General features: G+C 39.0%; 1 protein-coding gene across 2 annotated transcripts in view; it reads left to right on the top strand.

Annotated features, from left to right (window-relative positions):
- The window catches only part of LOC121315455 (mitogen-activated protein kinase kinase kinase 7-like), a 47,313-nt gene extending 32,859 nt beyond the window's left edge, over window positions 1-14,454 (top strand). The window contains exons 12-16 of one of the 2 annotated variants that reach the window (XM_041249564.1): window positions 8,717-8,784; window positions 9,926-10,019; window positions 10,327-10,388; window positions 11,000-11,115; window positions 12,401-14,454. In XM_041249564.1, the coding sequence (XP_041105498.1) occupies window positions 8,717-8,784; window positions 9,926-10,019; window positions 10,327-10,388; window positions 11,000-11,115; window positions 12,401-12,581 (521 nt within the window). In that variant the 3' untranslated portion in view covers window positions 12,582-14,454. The remainder of the gene's footprint in view (window positions 1-8,716; window positions 8,785-9,925; window positions 10,020-10,326; window positions 10,389-10,999; window positions 11,116-12,400) is intronic. The other variant, XM_041249565.1, reaches the window with a different exon arrangement.
- Window positions 14,455-17,439: the final 2,985 nt, after the last annotated feature.

The following is a 17,439-nucleotide window of genomic DNA, read 5'->3' as shown; positions in this document are numbered from 1 at the left end:
ATGTTGATAAAAAAACAAATTGAATTGCCCATTTTTGAAAAACAGAATTTGGTCTTCCCAAGAATGGAACAATTAGTAGCCCTGAAGATGGGTACAATTGAAGGCAGTGCAGATGCCAGTGTTTTATGCAATAGTATAAAACAATTTTATGCCTGCAGCCAGTTAAGCATGCAGTCAATATCTATGATAACAACTGACAGGGCTGCATAGGATCAGAGGCAGAGCCACAATAAATGTCTTGTTTAAATTTAAAATAAATTGTAAAATTGTTGAAATACTTGGGTTGTAATATTGTTTCAAAATTGTATAATGCAACAAAAATATATTAAAAAGGTTACTGCGTGGCCGAAGGTTTCTCACTGATAATTTACCCTTTCTCAGTCAAAACGGCAAGTTACTCATGATTTAAAAAGCTTAGAGGGAAGGCTGCTCAAGACACTGCTCGGTAAGGAAAGCCAGTATCTGGGCATTAATGATACTGCAGAACACCTTCCCCAGATTACTGCTCACACAGATGCCTCGGTAGTTATTGGGGTCAAATCTGTCTCCACTTTTATATATAGGTTTTATAAGCCCTGGGTTCCAGGTCTCTGGAAAATACCCAGCTCTCAGTACGAGATTGAGGAGTTTGAGTCAGGCCTCCTGCAGCTTGGGGCATCTCAGCATTGGTGCTGTCGGGCCCACTTTCTTTTCTTGATTTGAGGGCCTTGAGTTTATCATTCAGCTATTTCACTGTGATTGGGTTGTCTATGGGGTTCTGATTGTCCTTAATACAGGATTCTAAGTTTTGTTTTTCTCAAATGAAATTTTGAGTTTTTTGTTCTTTGTTTTGTGTTTCTTTGCAAAGGTTTTCAAAGTGTTTTTTCCAAATGTTTCCACTTTGGATGACCAATTCTTCAGTTTTTGTTGAATTTAGTTTGTTCCCGGTTTCCCAAAAATTATTTTGGTTGATTGACTCCTCAGTTTCGCTGAGTTGTGTATTAATATGGTCTTGTTTTTTATTTCTTAAGAGTGTGTTTGTAGTGCTTAAATGTCTCACAGTATCTGAGGAGTAAATCTGGACTATCTGGATCTTTATAGTTTTGATTGGATAGCTGTTTTATTTTTTTCCTTCTAGTTTTACAGTCTTTGTCAAACCTCATATTTATTCTTTTGGTTGTTTTTCTGATTTTACTATTTTTAATTTATATTTTTCTGCTGCTTTTCTAAATATGTTGTTCAAGTATTTTGCAGCCAGTTACTCCTGTTTTGTGTGTTGATACTGTGTGTTTTGGAATGTGTGTATTAGGGTTTCTATTTCTAGGTATCTGTTTGGCAGGTGACAATGCTGTTACTAATTTTTAGCCACAGGTGGGTCTCTCCTGTTCTTATTGGCCTAGTAGAGTCGGTGAGCTCCTCTCTGTACCACACACTGATTCTGATTTTCAGTTTGAACACCACCGGTACTGTATTTACTGTAGAAATATTGCATGAGTCACTAGTATAGGGAATTGGGGGATATGCTGTAGGAGCGTTATATCCGAGGCACGTTAGAGCCTTATAGCAAGGGAACACTGTGTGTTTGTGTGTGATATATATATATATATATATATATATATATATATATATATATATATATATATATATATATATATATATATATATATATATATGTATGTGTGTTGTTCTCCCATGTCGCTGCTTTTGTTTCGGCCTCTGTCACGCGCTAGGAGGCCGAAACGGGAGTCGACCGCTTAGCCTGGAGGAAGAGCTACCCTCAGCCATAGATTCCCTGAAGTTTCCCCCTACATCCAAAATTAAAAATATGTGAGTAGGGTTTTTCTCCTTACCTGAGCGCTGAGCGGTCCGTATTCAGTTCTGCGGTGTGCGTGGTCAGGCTTATCTCAGCTGCTCATTTTCATGAATTTTTCATTATTTTGGGGGGTAGGTGGCAGTGTGCCACTGTGGGGTGCGTTAATCGTTATTTTTAGTATTTTTCCATTCATGGTTTGGCGGACTCGTCTTTTAGGGGAAGGAGGCCCATAGCCTCTTCATATCTGCGGCACTGGGATGCATGTTACAGTTCATGCTTTTCCAGCCGGCTTTGCGCAGGAAGCCCTCAAGCATCCACGGACGAAGCCTCCGGCCAAATTTATCATTCACTCATCTCCAGTTGCTATTAATAAATCATTTATTCATTGCAGATTTTCTGTGCTGAATCATAGTATCAGCAGGGAAGCATCACTCAATTTTATCAATTAAGGAGCTCACATATCTGCTCTTCACATTATCAAAAGCTGGCTTTTGAGTGTGGCTGTCAAAGAGCTTGTCGCCTTTAAACTTATTACCTTCAAACGAGTTAAAGAATCCCTGTTGTGAGGCACCATGATTAACTGTTAAATCTCTCAGTGATTCTTTAGTACCATGTACCACTCACTGGCTGTTCTGTAGAAAAATCTAAGCTTTCCCATTGAAAGTGCTTGGAGATAAGAACAACGTGCGTTAGTACATCCAACACTAAATGACTGTTGACTCATCTAAAATCAAACCAATCACAGGGCTGGCCCTCAGTGAATTGTCAAGATCCTCCACTAAAGTGCTTGGAACGGCTCTGGCAATTTATTTTTTTTGCCTGCAGCAGAAAAATCGTCTGCCTCGTCAGTGCATGGTGCTCTTTCATTTTAACCTGTGCTCCATTTCTTTTTTTTTTTTTTTTTTTTTTTTTTAAGTGAAAGTCCTAGATAGATTTTAATATTGTCATTTTTTCCAAAACTGTTTATTTACTGCAGTGTACCGAGTTTCTATAATGCTTAAAGGTGGTGGCTGAGAATCGCATATGAGAGAATAAAGTTTCACAGCATTTAAAATATCCAGCACTACTTGGAATGCGGTTATAGCACTTTCATCACTGACACCCCCTTCCTTAGAGACTGTTGGAGCATGTTAATTAGGCATTCTAAATTGGGTAAAAAATACAGTAGCTTGCAATCTTAAAATATCTCTCCAGGATTTTCCCGTACTGAAAGTTGTAGATATGCAAGAGCAACTTGGAAAATGTGCGATTCCCACGAACCCGCACTGAAATTCAAGCCCTGAGCCTATACGATATGTTTTGAAAAATGCATATTTTTAGACTGATCTGTGCTCACAGTAAACTAGGTGTAGAAAATGATGTACTAAAAACAAACTTGTGTAAAAAAAATTAAAAAAAAAAACTTATGAAAAATTATAGGATAATAAAATGTGCTTAACATTACTGTGTTGGACTGATTGTTTCCTGTTGGCTTGCATATTCTGCATCTAATGGGCTTTGCCATAGCCTGTCCTGTGAGGCAGTAGTTAAGGTCAAAGTCTATCAGTGTCATGTAATTTCCCAGTCCTGTAATCTGACACGTGCAACTCTATTGGTTCATTGGAATTATTTTATCTCCACACTGAAAATTTAATTTCTTCTGAAGTTAATATGGTGTTGAGACGCACCGCTACACACACTGTAGAAACAGCTTTTTGACAGTTTAAACGAAATACAGCACACCCTTGCTATAACACCCTTCATTATAACAAACCTTTTGCTATAATGAACCTGGCCCCTGGACCCAAAAAAAGAATATAAACACACACTGTCAACATTCCGGTCTGTGGACACGGGATGCCACCTCCGCAGTGAAGTCACCTCCTTTGTCTTAATAAAAAGCGCGTGCTGTGAAACCAAAACCAAAATCATTCTATGTTGCTACAAAGCTGGAAACTATATTAATCATTTGAAAAAAGGAGTAACGCTGGCATGTCTCTGTCATGACGTGAATATAGGCTGTGAAACTTTTCAGGCCGGGTTGATTTGGAATAAATGTACATGTAATTCTACTTTTATTCACAGTCTCGCCTCATTAACTTACTCCAACAGTTTATCATTAATTTATTATTGTCCTTTCGCTATAACAAACCTCTCTATAACAAACAAAGAGTCTGGACCCCAACAGGTTTTTATTAAGTGAACAAGTTAATGTGCAATACATTTTACTAAAGGCAGGTTCACACATGTAGGGATGACGTGGGACAGGAATACCACTTTGGATTAAATGCTGGGTGGTATAAAAAATATACAGTATTTACTTACAATACCAGTAACCATTCTTTATATTCCATTCCACTTGGTTACATTTCAGGGATAGCTGCCCACTGCTGCTGGCAGCCATGCCATGTGTGAACTAATCTAAGCATTTACTCTTCGCCTCAGCTGGATCCAGTCTATGCATATGTGCACCTGGCCTAATAAATTGTGGATTTAATATGAGCTAATTTTGAAAGTAGTACAATCTTTATTAATTAAACCTTTAACTAAATGTATCCTAATGGGAGGACTCCAAATTAATAAGACAAGTGCATAAACACTCATAGTATTTACTTTTAAAGCATGCATATGTTTTTCAGTAAACTAGATGATCATAGTAGAGGAATGGAGATTTTTGTTTTACATTTGTGATTTTTCGTTTGAAAGACTTACAATATGAAGCCTTCCCTTAACAGCTGTGCTTCCTTGTTGACATAATGTTTGTTGCTTCTGCATGTAGATGTTTTGCATGAAGTATCGTGAAAAGATATGGGGTGGTTGACTGTTAACATGCTTTGGTTCTCTGTGTAGTTTTGCATGTGTATGCAGCTGTATATGTGTGTTTTTGCAGCACGCCCCAAGCCTAAACGTGGCCACTGTAAAACTGCTTCTTTTGGCACCGTTCAGGATGTTCCAGAGATCTTCATATCAGGTACCACTGCTAACAACTGGCCTTTGCATCTGGCTGGTGTGGCTGGATCAGCAAGGTTTGCTTTGTGTTTTTGTGTGTATGTGTGTTTGCTTTTCACTAGGTTCCTAACCCTTAACCCAAGCAATACCACCAATCCCTAAACCAAATCATTTCTTCACATTGAATGAATCGCCTGCCATCCAGGCTGTTACGCCACCACTGTATTATTGCTTGATATAATTATGCCTGGATTAGGACAAATCCATTTCAAATGTATTTCCATTCAGTCATCCTGAGCTGTCAACCGTTGGCTATGTAGTTTAAAAGTTGTTGTTGTTGGTGTTGTATGTGTCAAAATTTAAGATCTGGAGCAAGAAGTACCTCAGCATCTAACCTTTTTTGGGGGTCTCTTTTTTTTTTTTTAAATGGCCTTCATAACTTTATGCAACTCACCTTGCTTTGCAGCATGCTGCTACTGGTAGCAAACTGACAATTCTGGTAGATTTACGTGTGGAAGAGTACATTTTGTATTTAAAGTCAATGTGTGTTGTGGATTTCATTTTTGGTATGCAAAGAAAATGTTGTAAATGTATATTATATGATTTTGTATGACAAATACTGCTAACTTCGCTTTTTTTTGTTTTATTTTGATTAATTTGTTTTTATGATTCTAAATCTTAGTGCACAGTGCATTGTCAGAAAAAATGGTTTGATAGATTAAAGTACCTATGGCATATTATATATGGTGTTTATGGGTCTCATTTTCACTTCATGCAACAGGTTCAATTCCCAAATCACTGTAAATAGGGGGACGTCCCTCAAAACAAGAATCTGCTGAGATTTCTTCTAGGAATGCAAATTACTGCTTTTGTTAAGCAATGAAAAGGCAATGGCACAAAGCCTCCTTTTCTATTTATTCTGGAGTAAATATACTTTTTTTCCAGACAGTAATGAAATGATTAAGCACCAACACTTGAAAATTTGATATATTTGCATTTATTTTGTTTAGCCTTTTTTTTTTTTTTTTTTTAATTATTGGAAAGTTAACTACTGAAATCCAAAGTGCTTTATAGGACAGCAAATGTAGTCCCACAATATTAACACAATTGTTCATCACCTGACTTTACGATCATTTCAACGACACCAGCTCAGGTTTTGTTGGAGACCCTTACATTTTAATTTGCAGTTTCATCTTTGGACCAATGGTTCAGGCGTTGTATTCTAGCTTTAGAGCAGAAATGCTGACCTTTCAAGAGATGCGCTTAATTTGTGTTATTTTCTAAATAGGCTCCAGATTGAATAACCTGACTCTTTTCATTTGGGTACACTTCATTTGACTTAGTGTGGTCACATGTTTTTTTCTGTATGATAGACTTGACACTTTGGGATATTGGTTTCATAAACAACTATGTATTTTATGATTCTTTAGATCAAGTTCAATCATGGGTATGGAGCAGAAAGTAACCAGTTCAACGTGAAGGTGGATTCATCAACTGGGCAGACACATGACAAATGACATTTAATAGAGAAAAGTGTAAGGTACTGCACGCAGGAAATAAAAATGTGCATTATAAATATCATATGGGAGATACTGAAATTAAAGAAGGAATCTATGAAAAAGACCTAGGAGTTTTTGTTGACTCAGAAATGTCTTTATCTAGACAATGTGGGGAAGCCATAAAAAAAGGCCAACAAGATGCTCGGATACATTGTGAAAAGCGTTGAATTTAAATCAACGGAAGTCATTTTAAAACTACAATGCATTAGTAAGACCTCATCTTGAATATTGTGTTCAGTTCTGGTCACCTCGCTACAAAAAAGATATTGCTGCTGTAGAAAGAGTGCAAAGAAGAGCAACCAGAATTATTCTGGTTTTAAAAGGCATGTCATATGCAGACAGGCTAAAAGAATTGAATCTATTCAGTCTTGAACAAAGGAGACTACGTGGCAACCTAATTCAAGCATTCAAAATTCAAGCATTCAAAATTCTAAAAGGTATTGACAATATTGACCCGAGGGACTTTTTCGACCTGAAAAAAGAAACAAGGACCAGGGGTCACAAATGGAGATTAGACAAAGGAGCATTCAGAAGAGAAAATAGGAGGCACTTTTTTTACACAGAGAATCGTGAGGGTCTGGAATCAATTCCCCAGTAATGTTGTTGAAGCTGACACCCTGGGATCCTTCAAGAAGCTGCTTGATGAGATTCTGGGATCAATAAGCCACTAACAACCAAACGAACAAGATGGGCTGAATGGCCTCCTCTCATTTGTAAACTTTCTTATGTTCTTATGTTCTTAAGCCATTTCCAAGAAAATGACACCAGGGTTAACTGTCTATCTCAAATGGATGCAGACATTTGAAAGTCAGTGGGTGTTGCTCAAAACCACGAGTTCTCCCAATAAAAAGCACCCAAGCAAACGGGTTTTGTTCAAATTTGAGGTGGTGCTGTGCTCGTGGTCTGCTGTTCTGTCACAGAATGACCTACTATTGATCCATTGCAACAATGTCAGACGATGTCATGTGCTCTTTAATGCTCTTTTATTTGTCAGTAGTGATCAAATCAAAAGTTTCTGGAAAGATTTGGGGTTTTGCATGTCTTTACTTTAAATCTCTATTCATGTATATTGTAGTATGTCCCCTTGCAATCATTCATTGTACAATTTTGAGAACAGCATGTTTCTCTGTACATTGAGTGATTCATCTTTAACATTAAAGACCATCACGCTGACAGATTTTTCTTCCAATGCCTTCGAGCTATGAATTACATTATACAGCATACACTTTAAAATTGTAACTGCAGTGAACCAAGTGGATATTTTGCATGTAGATCTGAAAAATGACTTTTTCCTCTTTTGTTCTCTCCTGTAATATATATTTTAGTCCTTAGCCACTGTCCAATATAAATGTAATGTATAAAACTTGAGGCACTGCACTTTTAATTCATTTTAATGGAGCGTAGAAGTTTAACTGCCTGCAGTCAGGTTGAAAACAGTATTTGGTTGCCCTAATGAGCAAACCTCTATCCCCCCATCCCGTCCTGTTCCCTTCCTTATTCTCAATCCTCGTTCCTCCTGGGGCCAGAGTTAGATATGTGTTTTTCGGCCTGCTTTGTTTAGAGCCCAACAAATGCTTGTGTCAGTGGAAATTGAGTCTTTCTAAGGCAGGGTTGAGGAATGCACCTCATGGCATAACCACTGCTTGTGTTATCCCTGCTCTGTGGATAAAGAGAGGACTTCAGAGCTGCCAGTCTAGCACCTTTCATGAACAACAAAAACACTGTTGCAATAATGCAGTTCTCCTGTCGACTAGAATGGCTATTACATTGGAGAATAAAAAAGAAAACAAAAATTAGATGCCTGTCTTTTTTTTATTTGACAACATCAAGCAGGTAGACAGGGAGAGAAGATTACAGAATTCTGTTTAATACATCAATAGCAAGACATGACTTCTAGGACATTGTTAGGCCTTTTTCCAGAGGAGAAGAAATTATTTCCCTACAGGGCCAGATGAAATGAATCTTAATTTCTTCTTTTGTTCTAATAAAACACAGGTCTGTCCTGCTTTTATTAAGTAAACTGAGAATTAATATCAAGGCAGAAGAGAACAAGCCTTGGAGCTGAGGCAGGGGGCTGTGTCAGCAGTCTTCCTGTGAAAACCCCATAGTGTAAGATCCCTTAAATAGTTCTGGCCCCCAAGCAAACAAGCCTGTTCAAACACATGACAGAAAATGGCAGAGGAGAGTGTGGTAGGAGTGGTCAGTGTGCAGGGGATGTGCTGCATGTTGACAGGCCAGCATTGTTTGAGTTAAACTGCAGCTGTCTCTCTCTCTCTCTCCACACACTCCTATCTTTCTTTTTTCTTCTGTCTCCCTCCTTCTCTCTATCTGTCTCAGGATTTGCAAAAATTCAGGTCCCTCGGAAACAGTTGCATCCTTGTTGTTTTGGCTCACAGCAGCTCTTACTATTTTGTTATGTGTTCTGTCTTCTGTCCAGCAAGCAGTGAACAGCAGAGACAGAGATCTGTTCAGGACCTTCCGGGAACTGGGACAGAATCCAGTCAGGTAAGGTGCATTAACCCTGGGGTCATTGCCAAGGCCTGTTCTATAAGTGTCATAGCCTAGTATATAAAACAAGGCCTGCATTGCTAAGGACCGTTGGTTTTGACTTGGCTTTATGAAATTGTCTTAACACTGGTCTTCCATTCTCTATAGAATTTTTTTTTTTTTTTAATCTCTTTGTGAAAAAAAAGTGTGTTGTGTTAGTGTATAGTTATTGTCTAAATGTAAATGGTTGTCCACGTGGCATATTGGAAAGTCTAGCTCTTTTTAGTTTCTATGTTCTCTAACTTTTCTGTGTTGATGAAGACACATGCAGTCTTTTGGATTGACAACACTTGTCACATTCAGAAGCTGCCTGAATATCTTGAAATGAAACATCTGTCAAGCAGTATTTAGAAGAGGGGAGGAGGGTTGAAAAACTCTAGTTCAGTTCTGGATTATGATATGTTGCTAGAAACTAAAGCACAAACTCCCAGGACAACCTTGAAATATATAGCATTCTTTATCCCCTCCATCATCCTGCTGGTTTTGGGTGTGCCACTCTTGACATCCACAGCGCTGTATCGAATTATGTTGTGACCCAGTGGTGGTGTAACTTACCCTGTATTATGAGAACAGTTCAGAGTCACTACCCTGGGATTTAAAAAATCATTTTGACTTGAGACGGGTACTGTCTGTGTGCATAATTTACTTTCAACATGGCCTAACCGTGAATTTATCGAATTTATTGAAATAACAAAGGAGCGCTTTCATGAACAGACACCGCAAGCATTTGAAACCAAATCTAATTCTGAGACTGATCATTTTTCGTGCAGTAAACAATACTGTCTTGAAACAGCTTTCTCATTTTCAAGCCATTTCATGCAATCAATTCTACCTCTGGGAACATAGTTGGTATAATATAAAATATTTACAGGTCTCATGGTGCCCTTTTAAAGCTCCAGTACTGGTGTAGAATTCAGAGTGTATGTTTTATTGTAAATACTTGTCTTCTGCTTCAGTCTTCAACTGTATTTTTTATAGTAAAAAACAAACTCTTTCATTTCAAATATAATGTTCAGTTTAAACCTAGAATGTATTAACGTAATGTGCTTAGTCTGCATGTTGTATTTATGTATTGTAGTTTTCTTTTTGTTTTTTTTAGGGGAGCAGAAACAGCAGCCGCTCATCCAGTCCCAGTGTGAGGATGATAACACCTTCAGAAAAAGTAGCCAGGAGGTCAACTGATGACTCTTCAGGTATAATTTTATGGAAAGACTTTATAAGCAAATGAGTTCCTAGTCTGAGTTCTAAATGATGAATTGATCCCAATGGTGAAGTGATTACCTTTTGATCGCTAATGTGGATTTGAACAACTAACAGATAGCAATTTCACTTGATTGACTCTAGCCCCATCATAACTGCCATAGCAGTGCCATGCAATAAAGGTAAACGGTCATTGTTTCATTGTCTTATACCTGTTTATAAAGCATTAGCCACAGTCAGTCAGTATGGCAAGGTGAAACTAAATGCCTAGCTAAATCAACTTTTTTTTTATACCCACAGATACCAGTGGTTCAGATAATCCCATCCCAATGGCATACCTTACACTGGATCACCAATTGCAGGTACTGGTGTGAATACTTACTGATTAGGTTTTGGCATTGGCTTCTGGAAAATGTTAGGTTTGATTTTGTGGCTGTGTTTTAATTGTGACTGTTTTTGTGTGCATTCAGCAAAACCTCAGTTCAGATTTTTGATTGTTGTGTATATTTGTAACAGTCCACAAGGGTGCACAAGGGTTAAATAGGCTGGCGAGTTTGTGCGTTCGCTGCAAGGGGACTTGAAATCTTGTCAGAGGTTGAACTTGTTTTTGTCTTTGGCCTTTGCTTGAAGAGGATATTCTTCTAGTTTTAAGTTTTTATGCTTTAGCAACTCGGCTTGATTTCACTGCACAAATATGTTTTCAAGGACACTGTGAAATTTGAGCATATTAATTTAATTAGGCTTGGATTACTTCTTGTTGCAAATAGAGAAAATTATGCTATATTAAGTGTGGAATGCACATATAGGTCTACTTTGGCAAAGCTGGTGAGACATTTTAACTTTAATTTTAGAGTGTATTTTTAAAAGCTTAAGATGATTCTGATTGCTGGTATAAATATATGTGCATTGCAGTCCAGCACATCCTATGCTGCTGTATCAATTAATGACCACATCACATGTGTTTTATTTTCAGCCACTTGCTCCTTGTCCAAACTCCAAAGAATCCATGGCAGTATTTGAACAACATTGTAAAATGGCACAGGAATACCTGAAAGTCCAAACAGAAATTGCATTGCTGCTACAGAGAAAGTAAGTTTTTAGCAATGGATACTTGAATAAGACGAATGCCTTGTTCTCACTGGAACATTTGTTGCATCACTTCACTGTGAGACATGTTTTTAGTAAGCAGTGGATCTGAGTTATGTCAAATGGGCAGCAAATGACCCCGTGTAATAGGATGTGGTATTCACTTACAGCGGTGTTGATGGAGATGGGACGGTTTTCTTTGAAACCTTGGCAGGCACAACAGGTTCATTTATAATATTAAGAACTGTTATGATCGCTTTTGCTAGGGCACCAACAATAATAGTTCCTAGCACGATATATCTTCCCAAAACAAAATACATAAAAAAAAAATTTAAAAAGCATTAAGAAACAAAAGGTTACTTTTCACAGTTCTAATATTAGCTATCCACTTAATATCAAGTCCTGCACTAGGAACACTAACCTACCTAACTAAGCTATACATTGGGTTGCTTGGCAAATGAGTGATTTAGTTTACTTTTAGTTAGAGCATAGGAATTCACACTGACGCAGACTCAGTCACACACACCCACAGCGGTTTGAGTTGGTTGTGGAACTGTGATGAACCTAGTACAGAGATGCCAACGGCTACGATTTGGCCATAGCAGCTATTATTTTGGAGGTTCTGCTGCAGCGCTACGGCGAAGGAGTATAATGCTATGGTTTTTATTAAATAAACAAATAAATGAAGGATAATCCCTGGACATTTATGAAACATTATTTCAATACCATGTGGATTAATGGTTCTTAAATAATACTGTATTTCACTGACAGTTTATTGTGGCATTTTAACTGACTTACTAAAAGCTCTGAGCCGGGTTGCTTAGTAACCAGTTTAGGGGTCCTTCAGAAACAGCTGCGCAAATGTCGCCTTGCTTGCTTTTAGTCTGGGATTAAGGTACAGTGGTCACGGGTTCCATGATTTTAGCAGAGAACATTGAACTTTACCAAAACAACTTGAATTTCCACATTTACCAAAAAAAAACTAAAACGCTTGTTTCACTGTTTAGCTAATGATGTTGAACTAGCTCATTTGCCTTACTTTGCAATTTTTTCATCACTGTCAATTGATTTAAACATACATGCAGGTGCCAGACCCTGACAGCATTTTAATTTTTATAGGACTAGCAGCCGTTGGCCTTAAAAAAAAAAAAATAAATAAATTCTGCTACTATATTTCCACTACTATGCTACTATTTCTACTTTCATTAGTTGGGATCTCTGCTAGGAAGTAATCATCAGCTATTCTGATGGTGTGCAAAAAACATGTTGTCTCCTTGAATGTTTCCAGGAATGAGCTAATAGCTGAACTGGACCAGGATGAAAAAGACCAGCAGAACACGTCACGCCTGGTGCAAGAACACAAAAAACTACTGGATGAAAACAATAGTCTTTCCACGTATTTCCAACAGTGCAAGAAACAGCTGGAGCTCATCAGAGCCCAGCAGCCAAAGAGACAGGGCACGTCATGATGCCCGGGACGAGGCCTTCGCTGTCCCAGAGTCATTCAGCAGATAAATGGACTGCTCAGCTTTTATAAACTACCTTTTACAGGTGACTTGTTTTATGGTTGATTGGTGTGTTCTGGAAACCTATACATCTACAACAGCTTTTCACTTATTTTAGTGAACTATTGAACAAGGGGTTAAAAAACATGGTTTGTATGTTTGACCTGGTCATCCAAAAATGTGTATTGAATCGTAAGAGACCAATGGGCTGGGGGATGAATGCAAGTGCACCAATGCAACTGGGTTTCTTTTTTATATTATTATTATTATTATTATTATTATTATTATTATTATTATTATTATTATTATTACTTTGTTGTACATTTGGAAATGGAGTAGACATTTACAGAAAATTTGTATTTTCATGTTGCAAGTTTGTATGCAGACCACCAGATGGTGTTACAGAAATATCCTATTGGAAAATTTGCAATAATGTATTTGAATATTCATATTTTCTGTCCGCCACCTGCTGCTGCTAGTTAATCTGTTTTGGAGAAAAGAAAAGTCGAACAGTGTTTTGAGTTATAATGACAAAAACTTTTTCATTGCACTGGAATTATTTCTTTATAATGCAAGCCAGATGAAGCAGCAAAGGGTGGTTCTAGAAGTGTTACCTTCTGGAGGTGGAGCATGACACACTGGCATTTAAAGAGGTACAACAGTATATCCACAAACTGTACGTCATTGGGGGCGCTAGAGGGTGACGCACCTTTTTGCACAGATTCAATGTGAAAAGTCTGTTACAGATTTTAGGTTATCTGAAAATGTCAAACTACCCAAATGCTGCCTTACCGTTTTAAATGAATGGAGAAGTGCAGTTCAGTTTGTGCATCGAATTTCGCACGATAGTCTGACTTACTGTTTGGAGCAGCGCAAACCTAAATTCAAAGGAAATGAACGTTTTTTTTTTGTTGTTTTGTGTTTTTTTTTTTTGTTTAAAACTATCTTTCAGAATTGATTCCAAGCTGTTGAAAACAATTCATTAAGCTACGTCAAACAGGTATTTCCTCTGAGCAATTATATGTCAGCTTAGCAACCAAAACTGAAAAATTCAAAATCTTTATACCAGAACTGCTTGTACATGTGGGTCATAATTTGAATTGGAAACTTGTCATTACCATTAACCAGCTACGCAAATGTGAATTTTAGAATGTCTTTGAAACATGCTGAAACAGTGGGCCGTTGATATGGGTTTTTCAGTAACGTCAGGTGCCAAATTCTGTTAATGAAACGTTGCTATGGCTAGACTGTCAGCAGGAGGTCAAATCGGGATAATGCTGCAAAGTAATGATGTCATTATTTATTGTTTTAATTCTACTTAGGCCACCCATATTCAGAAAATGCACACACATGAGAAACTGCAACCTGAAGTTAGGATCATGAGGTCTGCCTATTTATTCAAATACTGTAACTGCAAACTTGTATTCAAATCAATGTTCAGCAATGTTTACCAAGCTTTCAGGTGTGTTTTTTTTTATCAAGCGTTTTGTTCATGTTGTACTTTATAATAACCTGGGTTGCAGGGGTGGGTTATTTTACTAGATTTGTCTGGTTTGCATGTGTTTTCAACACATGTCATAGATTTGGTTGTATATGTTGTCAGCACATTCTGTGTAAAATATGGTATAACTGACGTATTTCATGTATAGCTGTAAGCTATGTGGTTTGGACCACAAATGCTTTTTTTTAGGTTTTGATGAGTTCAGTTTTAAATCTATTTAATATGTACATAAAATGACAGATTTCTTAAGATATGGGAATGAAAATGGTGATACTGTACAACAAAGGAACCATTATGAAATCAAATAAATAACTAAAAAAGCAAAGCTGTGAGATTATTTGTGTATTTAATGAAATCAACCTAACAGTAATTGCTGTCATATTCCACAAACATTTTTGTGAAAAAAATACCAACTTTGTCAGGAATTATTAAAGAAGCAGTCTGAACGTGCAATATGCACATTTACTTGTATCCTCAGAAAAGCTAATCCAAATATTATAACATTTAGTGCAATAGTTTATTCCACATAAATCCAAATGTATAAATCACTTCAAGTACGAAATGTAACCGTTACCTTAATTACCAATATTGTATACCAAAGCTGCTCGGCAAGCCTGTGCCCATCACCGAGGGTACAAAAGAACTGCGCTCACAGATCTCTCTGCCATCTATCTGACCTGATCAAAGAGCCTGCTTCAGATAATACTTTTTGCTTCTAACTACAATTTTTCGCAAACTACTGTGTTTTACACAAAATGTATGCAATATTAACGCTGTAATACTTTTACTATTTATACATATTGTGCACTACTGCCTGTTGCTTGTTATGTCCCGCCAGCAGCTTCAGTTGCTCCTTCCCAGGTATCCAGCAACATAAGTTTTATGACTTTGTGCTCTCCCCCAAGGCTGCATAGCTCTGGCTGGAGTTTTATTTTAGTTTTATTTCTCATTTTGGCTTTTAGCAAGATGTTTTGATATTTTTGTAAGTGTTTTATGTGGTGAAAGATTTTTCTCTTGTGTATTTTTCTGTTTTTTACAGAGACAACACACACTCAAGCAAGAGCAGCTGCTGTGCTCAGCAGCACTATGCGAGACCAAGTTATTGAACCAGGACCGAGGTTACCGCACCGGTGTTCACTGGTCCAGTACCAAAACGGTCCTGCTGGGTCAATATCTGTAAGCAGTTTTAGGCAACAACTGTATTCTGTACAATGCATTGCTAGCCTCTTGCATGATGCCCAGGTTGTATGCCTGTGATACTTGCAAGGCCAGTATGTCTCTTGAGGACAAGCACGGAAGATGCTCTTCCTGCCTCGGGCTAGAGCACGCCAATGAGGCACTGGTTAATTGCAGCTTCTGCAAGTTTTGTGCACATTTCTCTAAGTGCATACTGGAGAAACATCTCTCCCACAGCTCTACAGAGCGCTCTGTGTCCCTCTGCATCCTCACCCCATGGCTCTGTGCCAAGGGAGACCGGACGACGCAACAGGGAAAGCCCAGGCAGAAAACTGTCTTCATAATCTTCCTCATCCTCATCTGCTTCTCTTTCCCCTTCCCTGAGGAAGAAGAGGAGTCTGGGTTCCAAGCGAGTGGCAGACTCTGAGCAAATGAGAATGCTCTAGGCAGCTGTTTCCCACCGAGGAACTGTTCTTGCGGAATTACTGTGGGAACGTTTGGCACCACCTGTCCCCTTGAGTGCAAATTGGCCACAAGAGGACATACTGTCCATCGCCACCACTTAGGAGGTGGATGAACAGTTCCTGTCTGAGGTTGTAGTCTGACATTGCATCCCCTGCAGTTAAGCTGTCCTTGTTGACAGAGCTTCTATCGCTGAGGCCACTGCGATTTTGCAAGTCCCCTGGCCTACAGAAGGTGAAACAAGGCAGTCGATTTTTGATAATGAGCCCACCACCTCTCCCGTATCCCCCCCCAATTCACTTGGATTTTCTTTTTAAAATCCTGTCTTTCTGGGATCTTGTGTCAACAGCTCCTGCTGTTTCCCGGCGATGGACGCCCTATACAGGGTGCACGCTGCAGAGAAGCTGGGCCTGGCCCATTTTCTGGCAGTTGAGGCTTCTGTTGTCAGCTTGGTCAAGGCCTAATTTAGTGCCCCTGTCTAAGGACACTACCTGCCCCAAAAAAACAGTGCCGAGTCTCTGAGGCGATCCTCAAGTGAGCCTATTCAGGCAGTGCGTTCACCGCAAGACTAGGCAACTATAACAGCATCCTGGTAGCCTACCACTCCCATTTGCTGAGGTCCCTTTATGAGGATCTTCTGACATCCCGACCATTGGGCCTGGAGCTCTGGTACTGGCCCTTGAACGGCTGTATTTGAGCCATTTATCTTCCAGGACCCTGCAGAATGCCAGAGCACCGTCCACTCGTTTCCAGAACATGTGCAAGTGGGGTGTTTTCCAGATGTCTGCCCCGTGGGTTCGACTCCACAACCTGGCCCATGACAATAATACTGCAATTTTTGCAGGACCTGTTTGATGAGGGGAAATCCCCCTCCACATTTAAAGGTCCATCTGGCAGCTCTTTCAGCTTTCCATGTCAAAATTGAATCGGTCTCCCCAGGAGTTTGCTTCCCGGCGGGTCATTTTTGAAGGGGGCCTGGCAGCTTAATGCACTCATGAAACCTCCATTTGAGCCCCTGCATTCAGCTGAGCTGAAATGCTTATGATTTAAAGTGACTTTTTTGCTCGCCATCACCTGAATGTCATGGATCCACAAAACCCTATTTTTGGAACTAGAGTGTTAAGGGCGGCTTCCCAGTCGACCCTTACAATACAGGCATTGAAATGAGTTTTCCTTCCATTTTTTCACCCTAGCTACTTGTTATTGGGGTTCCTTATGATAACGCATAAGGCAGCCTCTCTGCTTTGTCTTGTAGCATTCCAGCCATTCTGCAGTATTGCCCTTGCAATGGCTTTGGCTTTGCTGCTCACCTATACAGTAATGGTTGCATTTCGTACTTGAAAGGGAACATTAGGTTATTATCATAACTGTGGTTCCCTGAAATAGAAATGTAACCATTAACCTTCAAGGCCGCTGCGTCAATGATTGCGTGGGGGCGGGCCATTACTGTGTCACAGACTCGCTGAGTAGCAGTGAAGGTATGTGTGCAGCATAGTGTATTGCAGTGAAGGCATGTGTGCAGCAGTGTATTGCAGTGAAGGCATGTGTGCAGCAGTGTATTGCAGTGAAGGTATGTGTGCAGCATAGTGTATTGCAGTGAAGGCATGTGTCCAGCAGTGTATTGCAGTGAAGGCATGTGTGCAGCAGTGTATTGCAGTGAAGGCATGTGTGCAGCAGTGTATT

Source organism: Polyodon spathula, chromosome 5 (assembly GCF_017654505.1).
Source record: "Polyodon spathula isolate WHYD16114869_AA chromosome 5, ASM1765450v1, whole genome shotgun sequence".
NCBI classification, from domain to species: domain Eukaryota; kingdom Metazoa; phylum Chordata; class Actinopteri; order Acipenseriformes; family Polyodontidae; genus Polyodon; species Polyodon spathula.
Note: the sequence above shows the minus strand (reverse complement) of the source record. Positions and strands in the feature narration are given on the sequence as shown.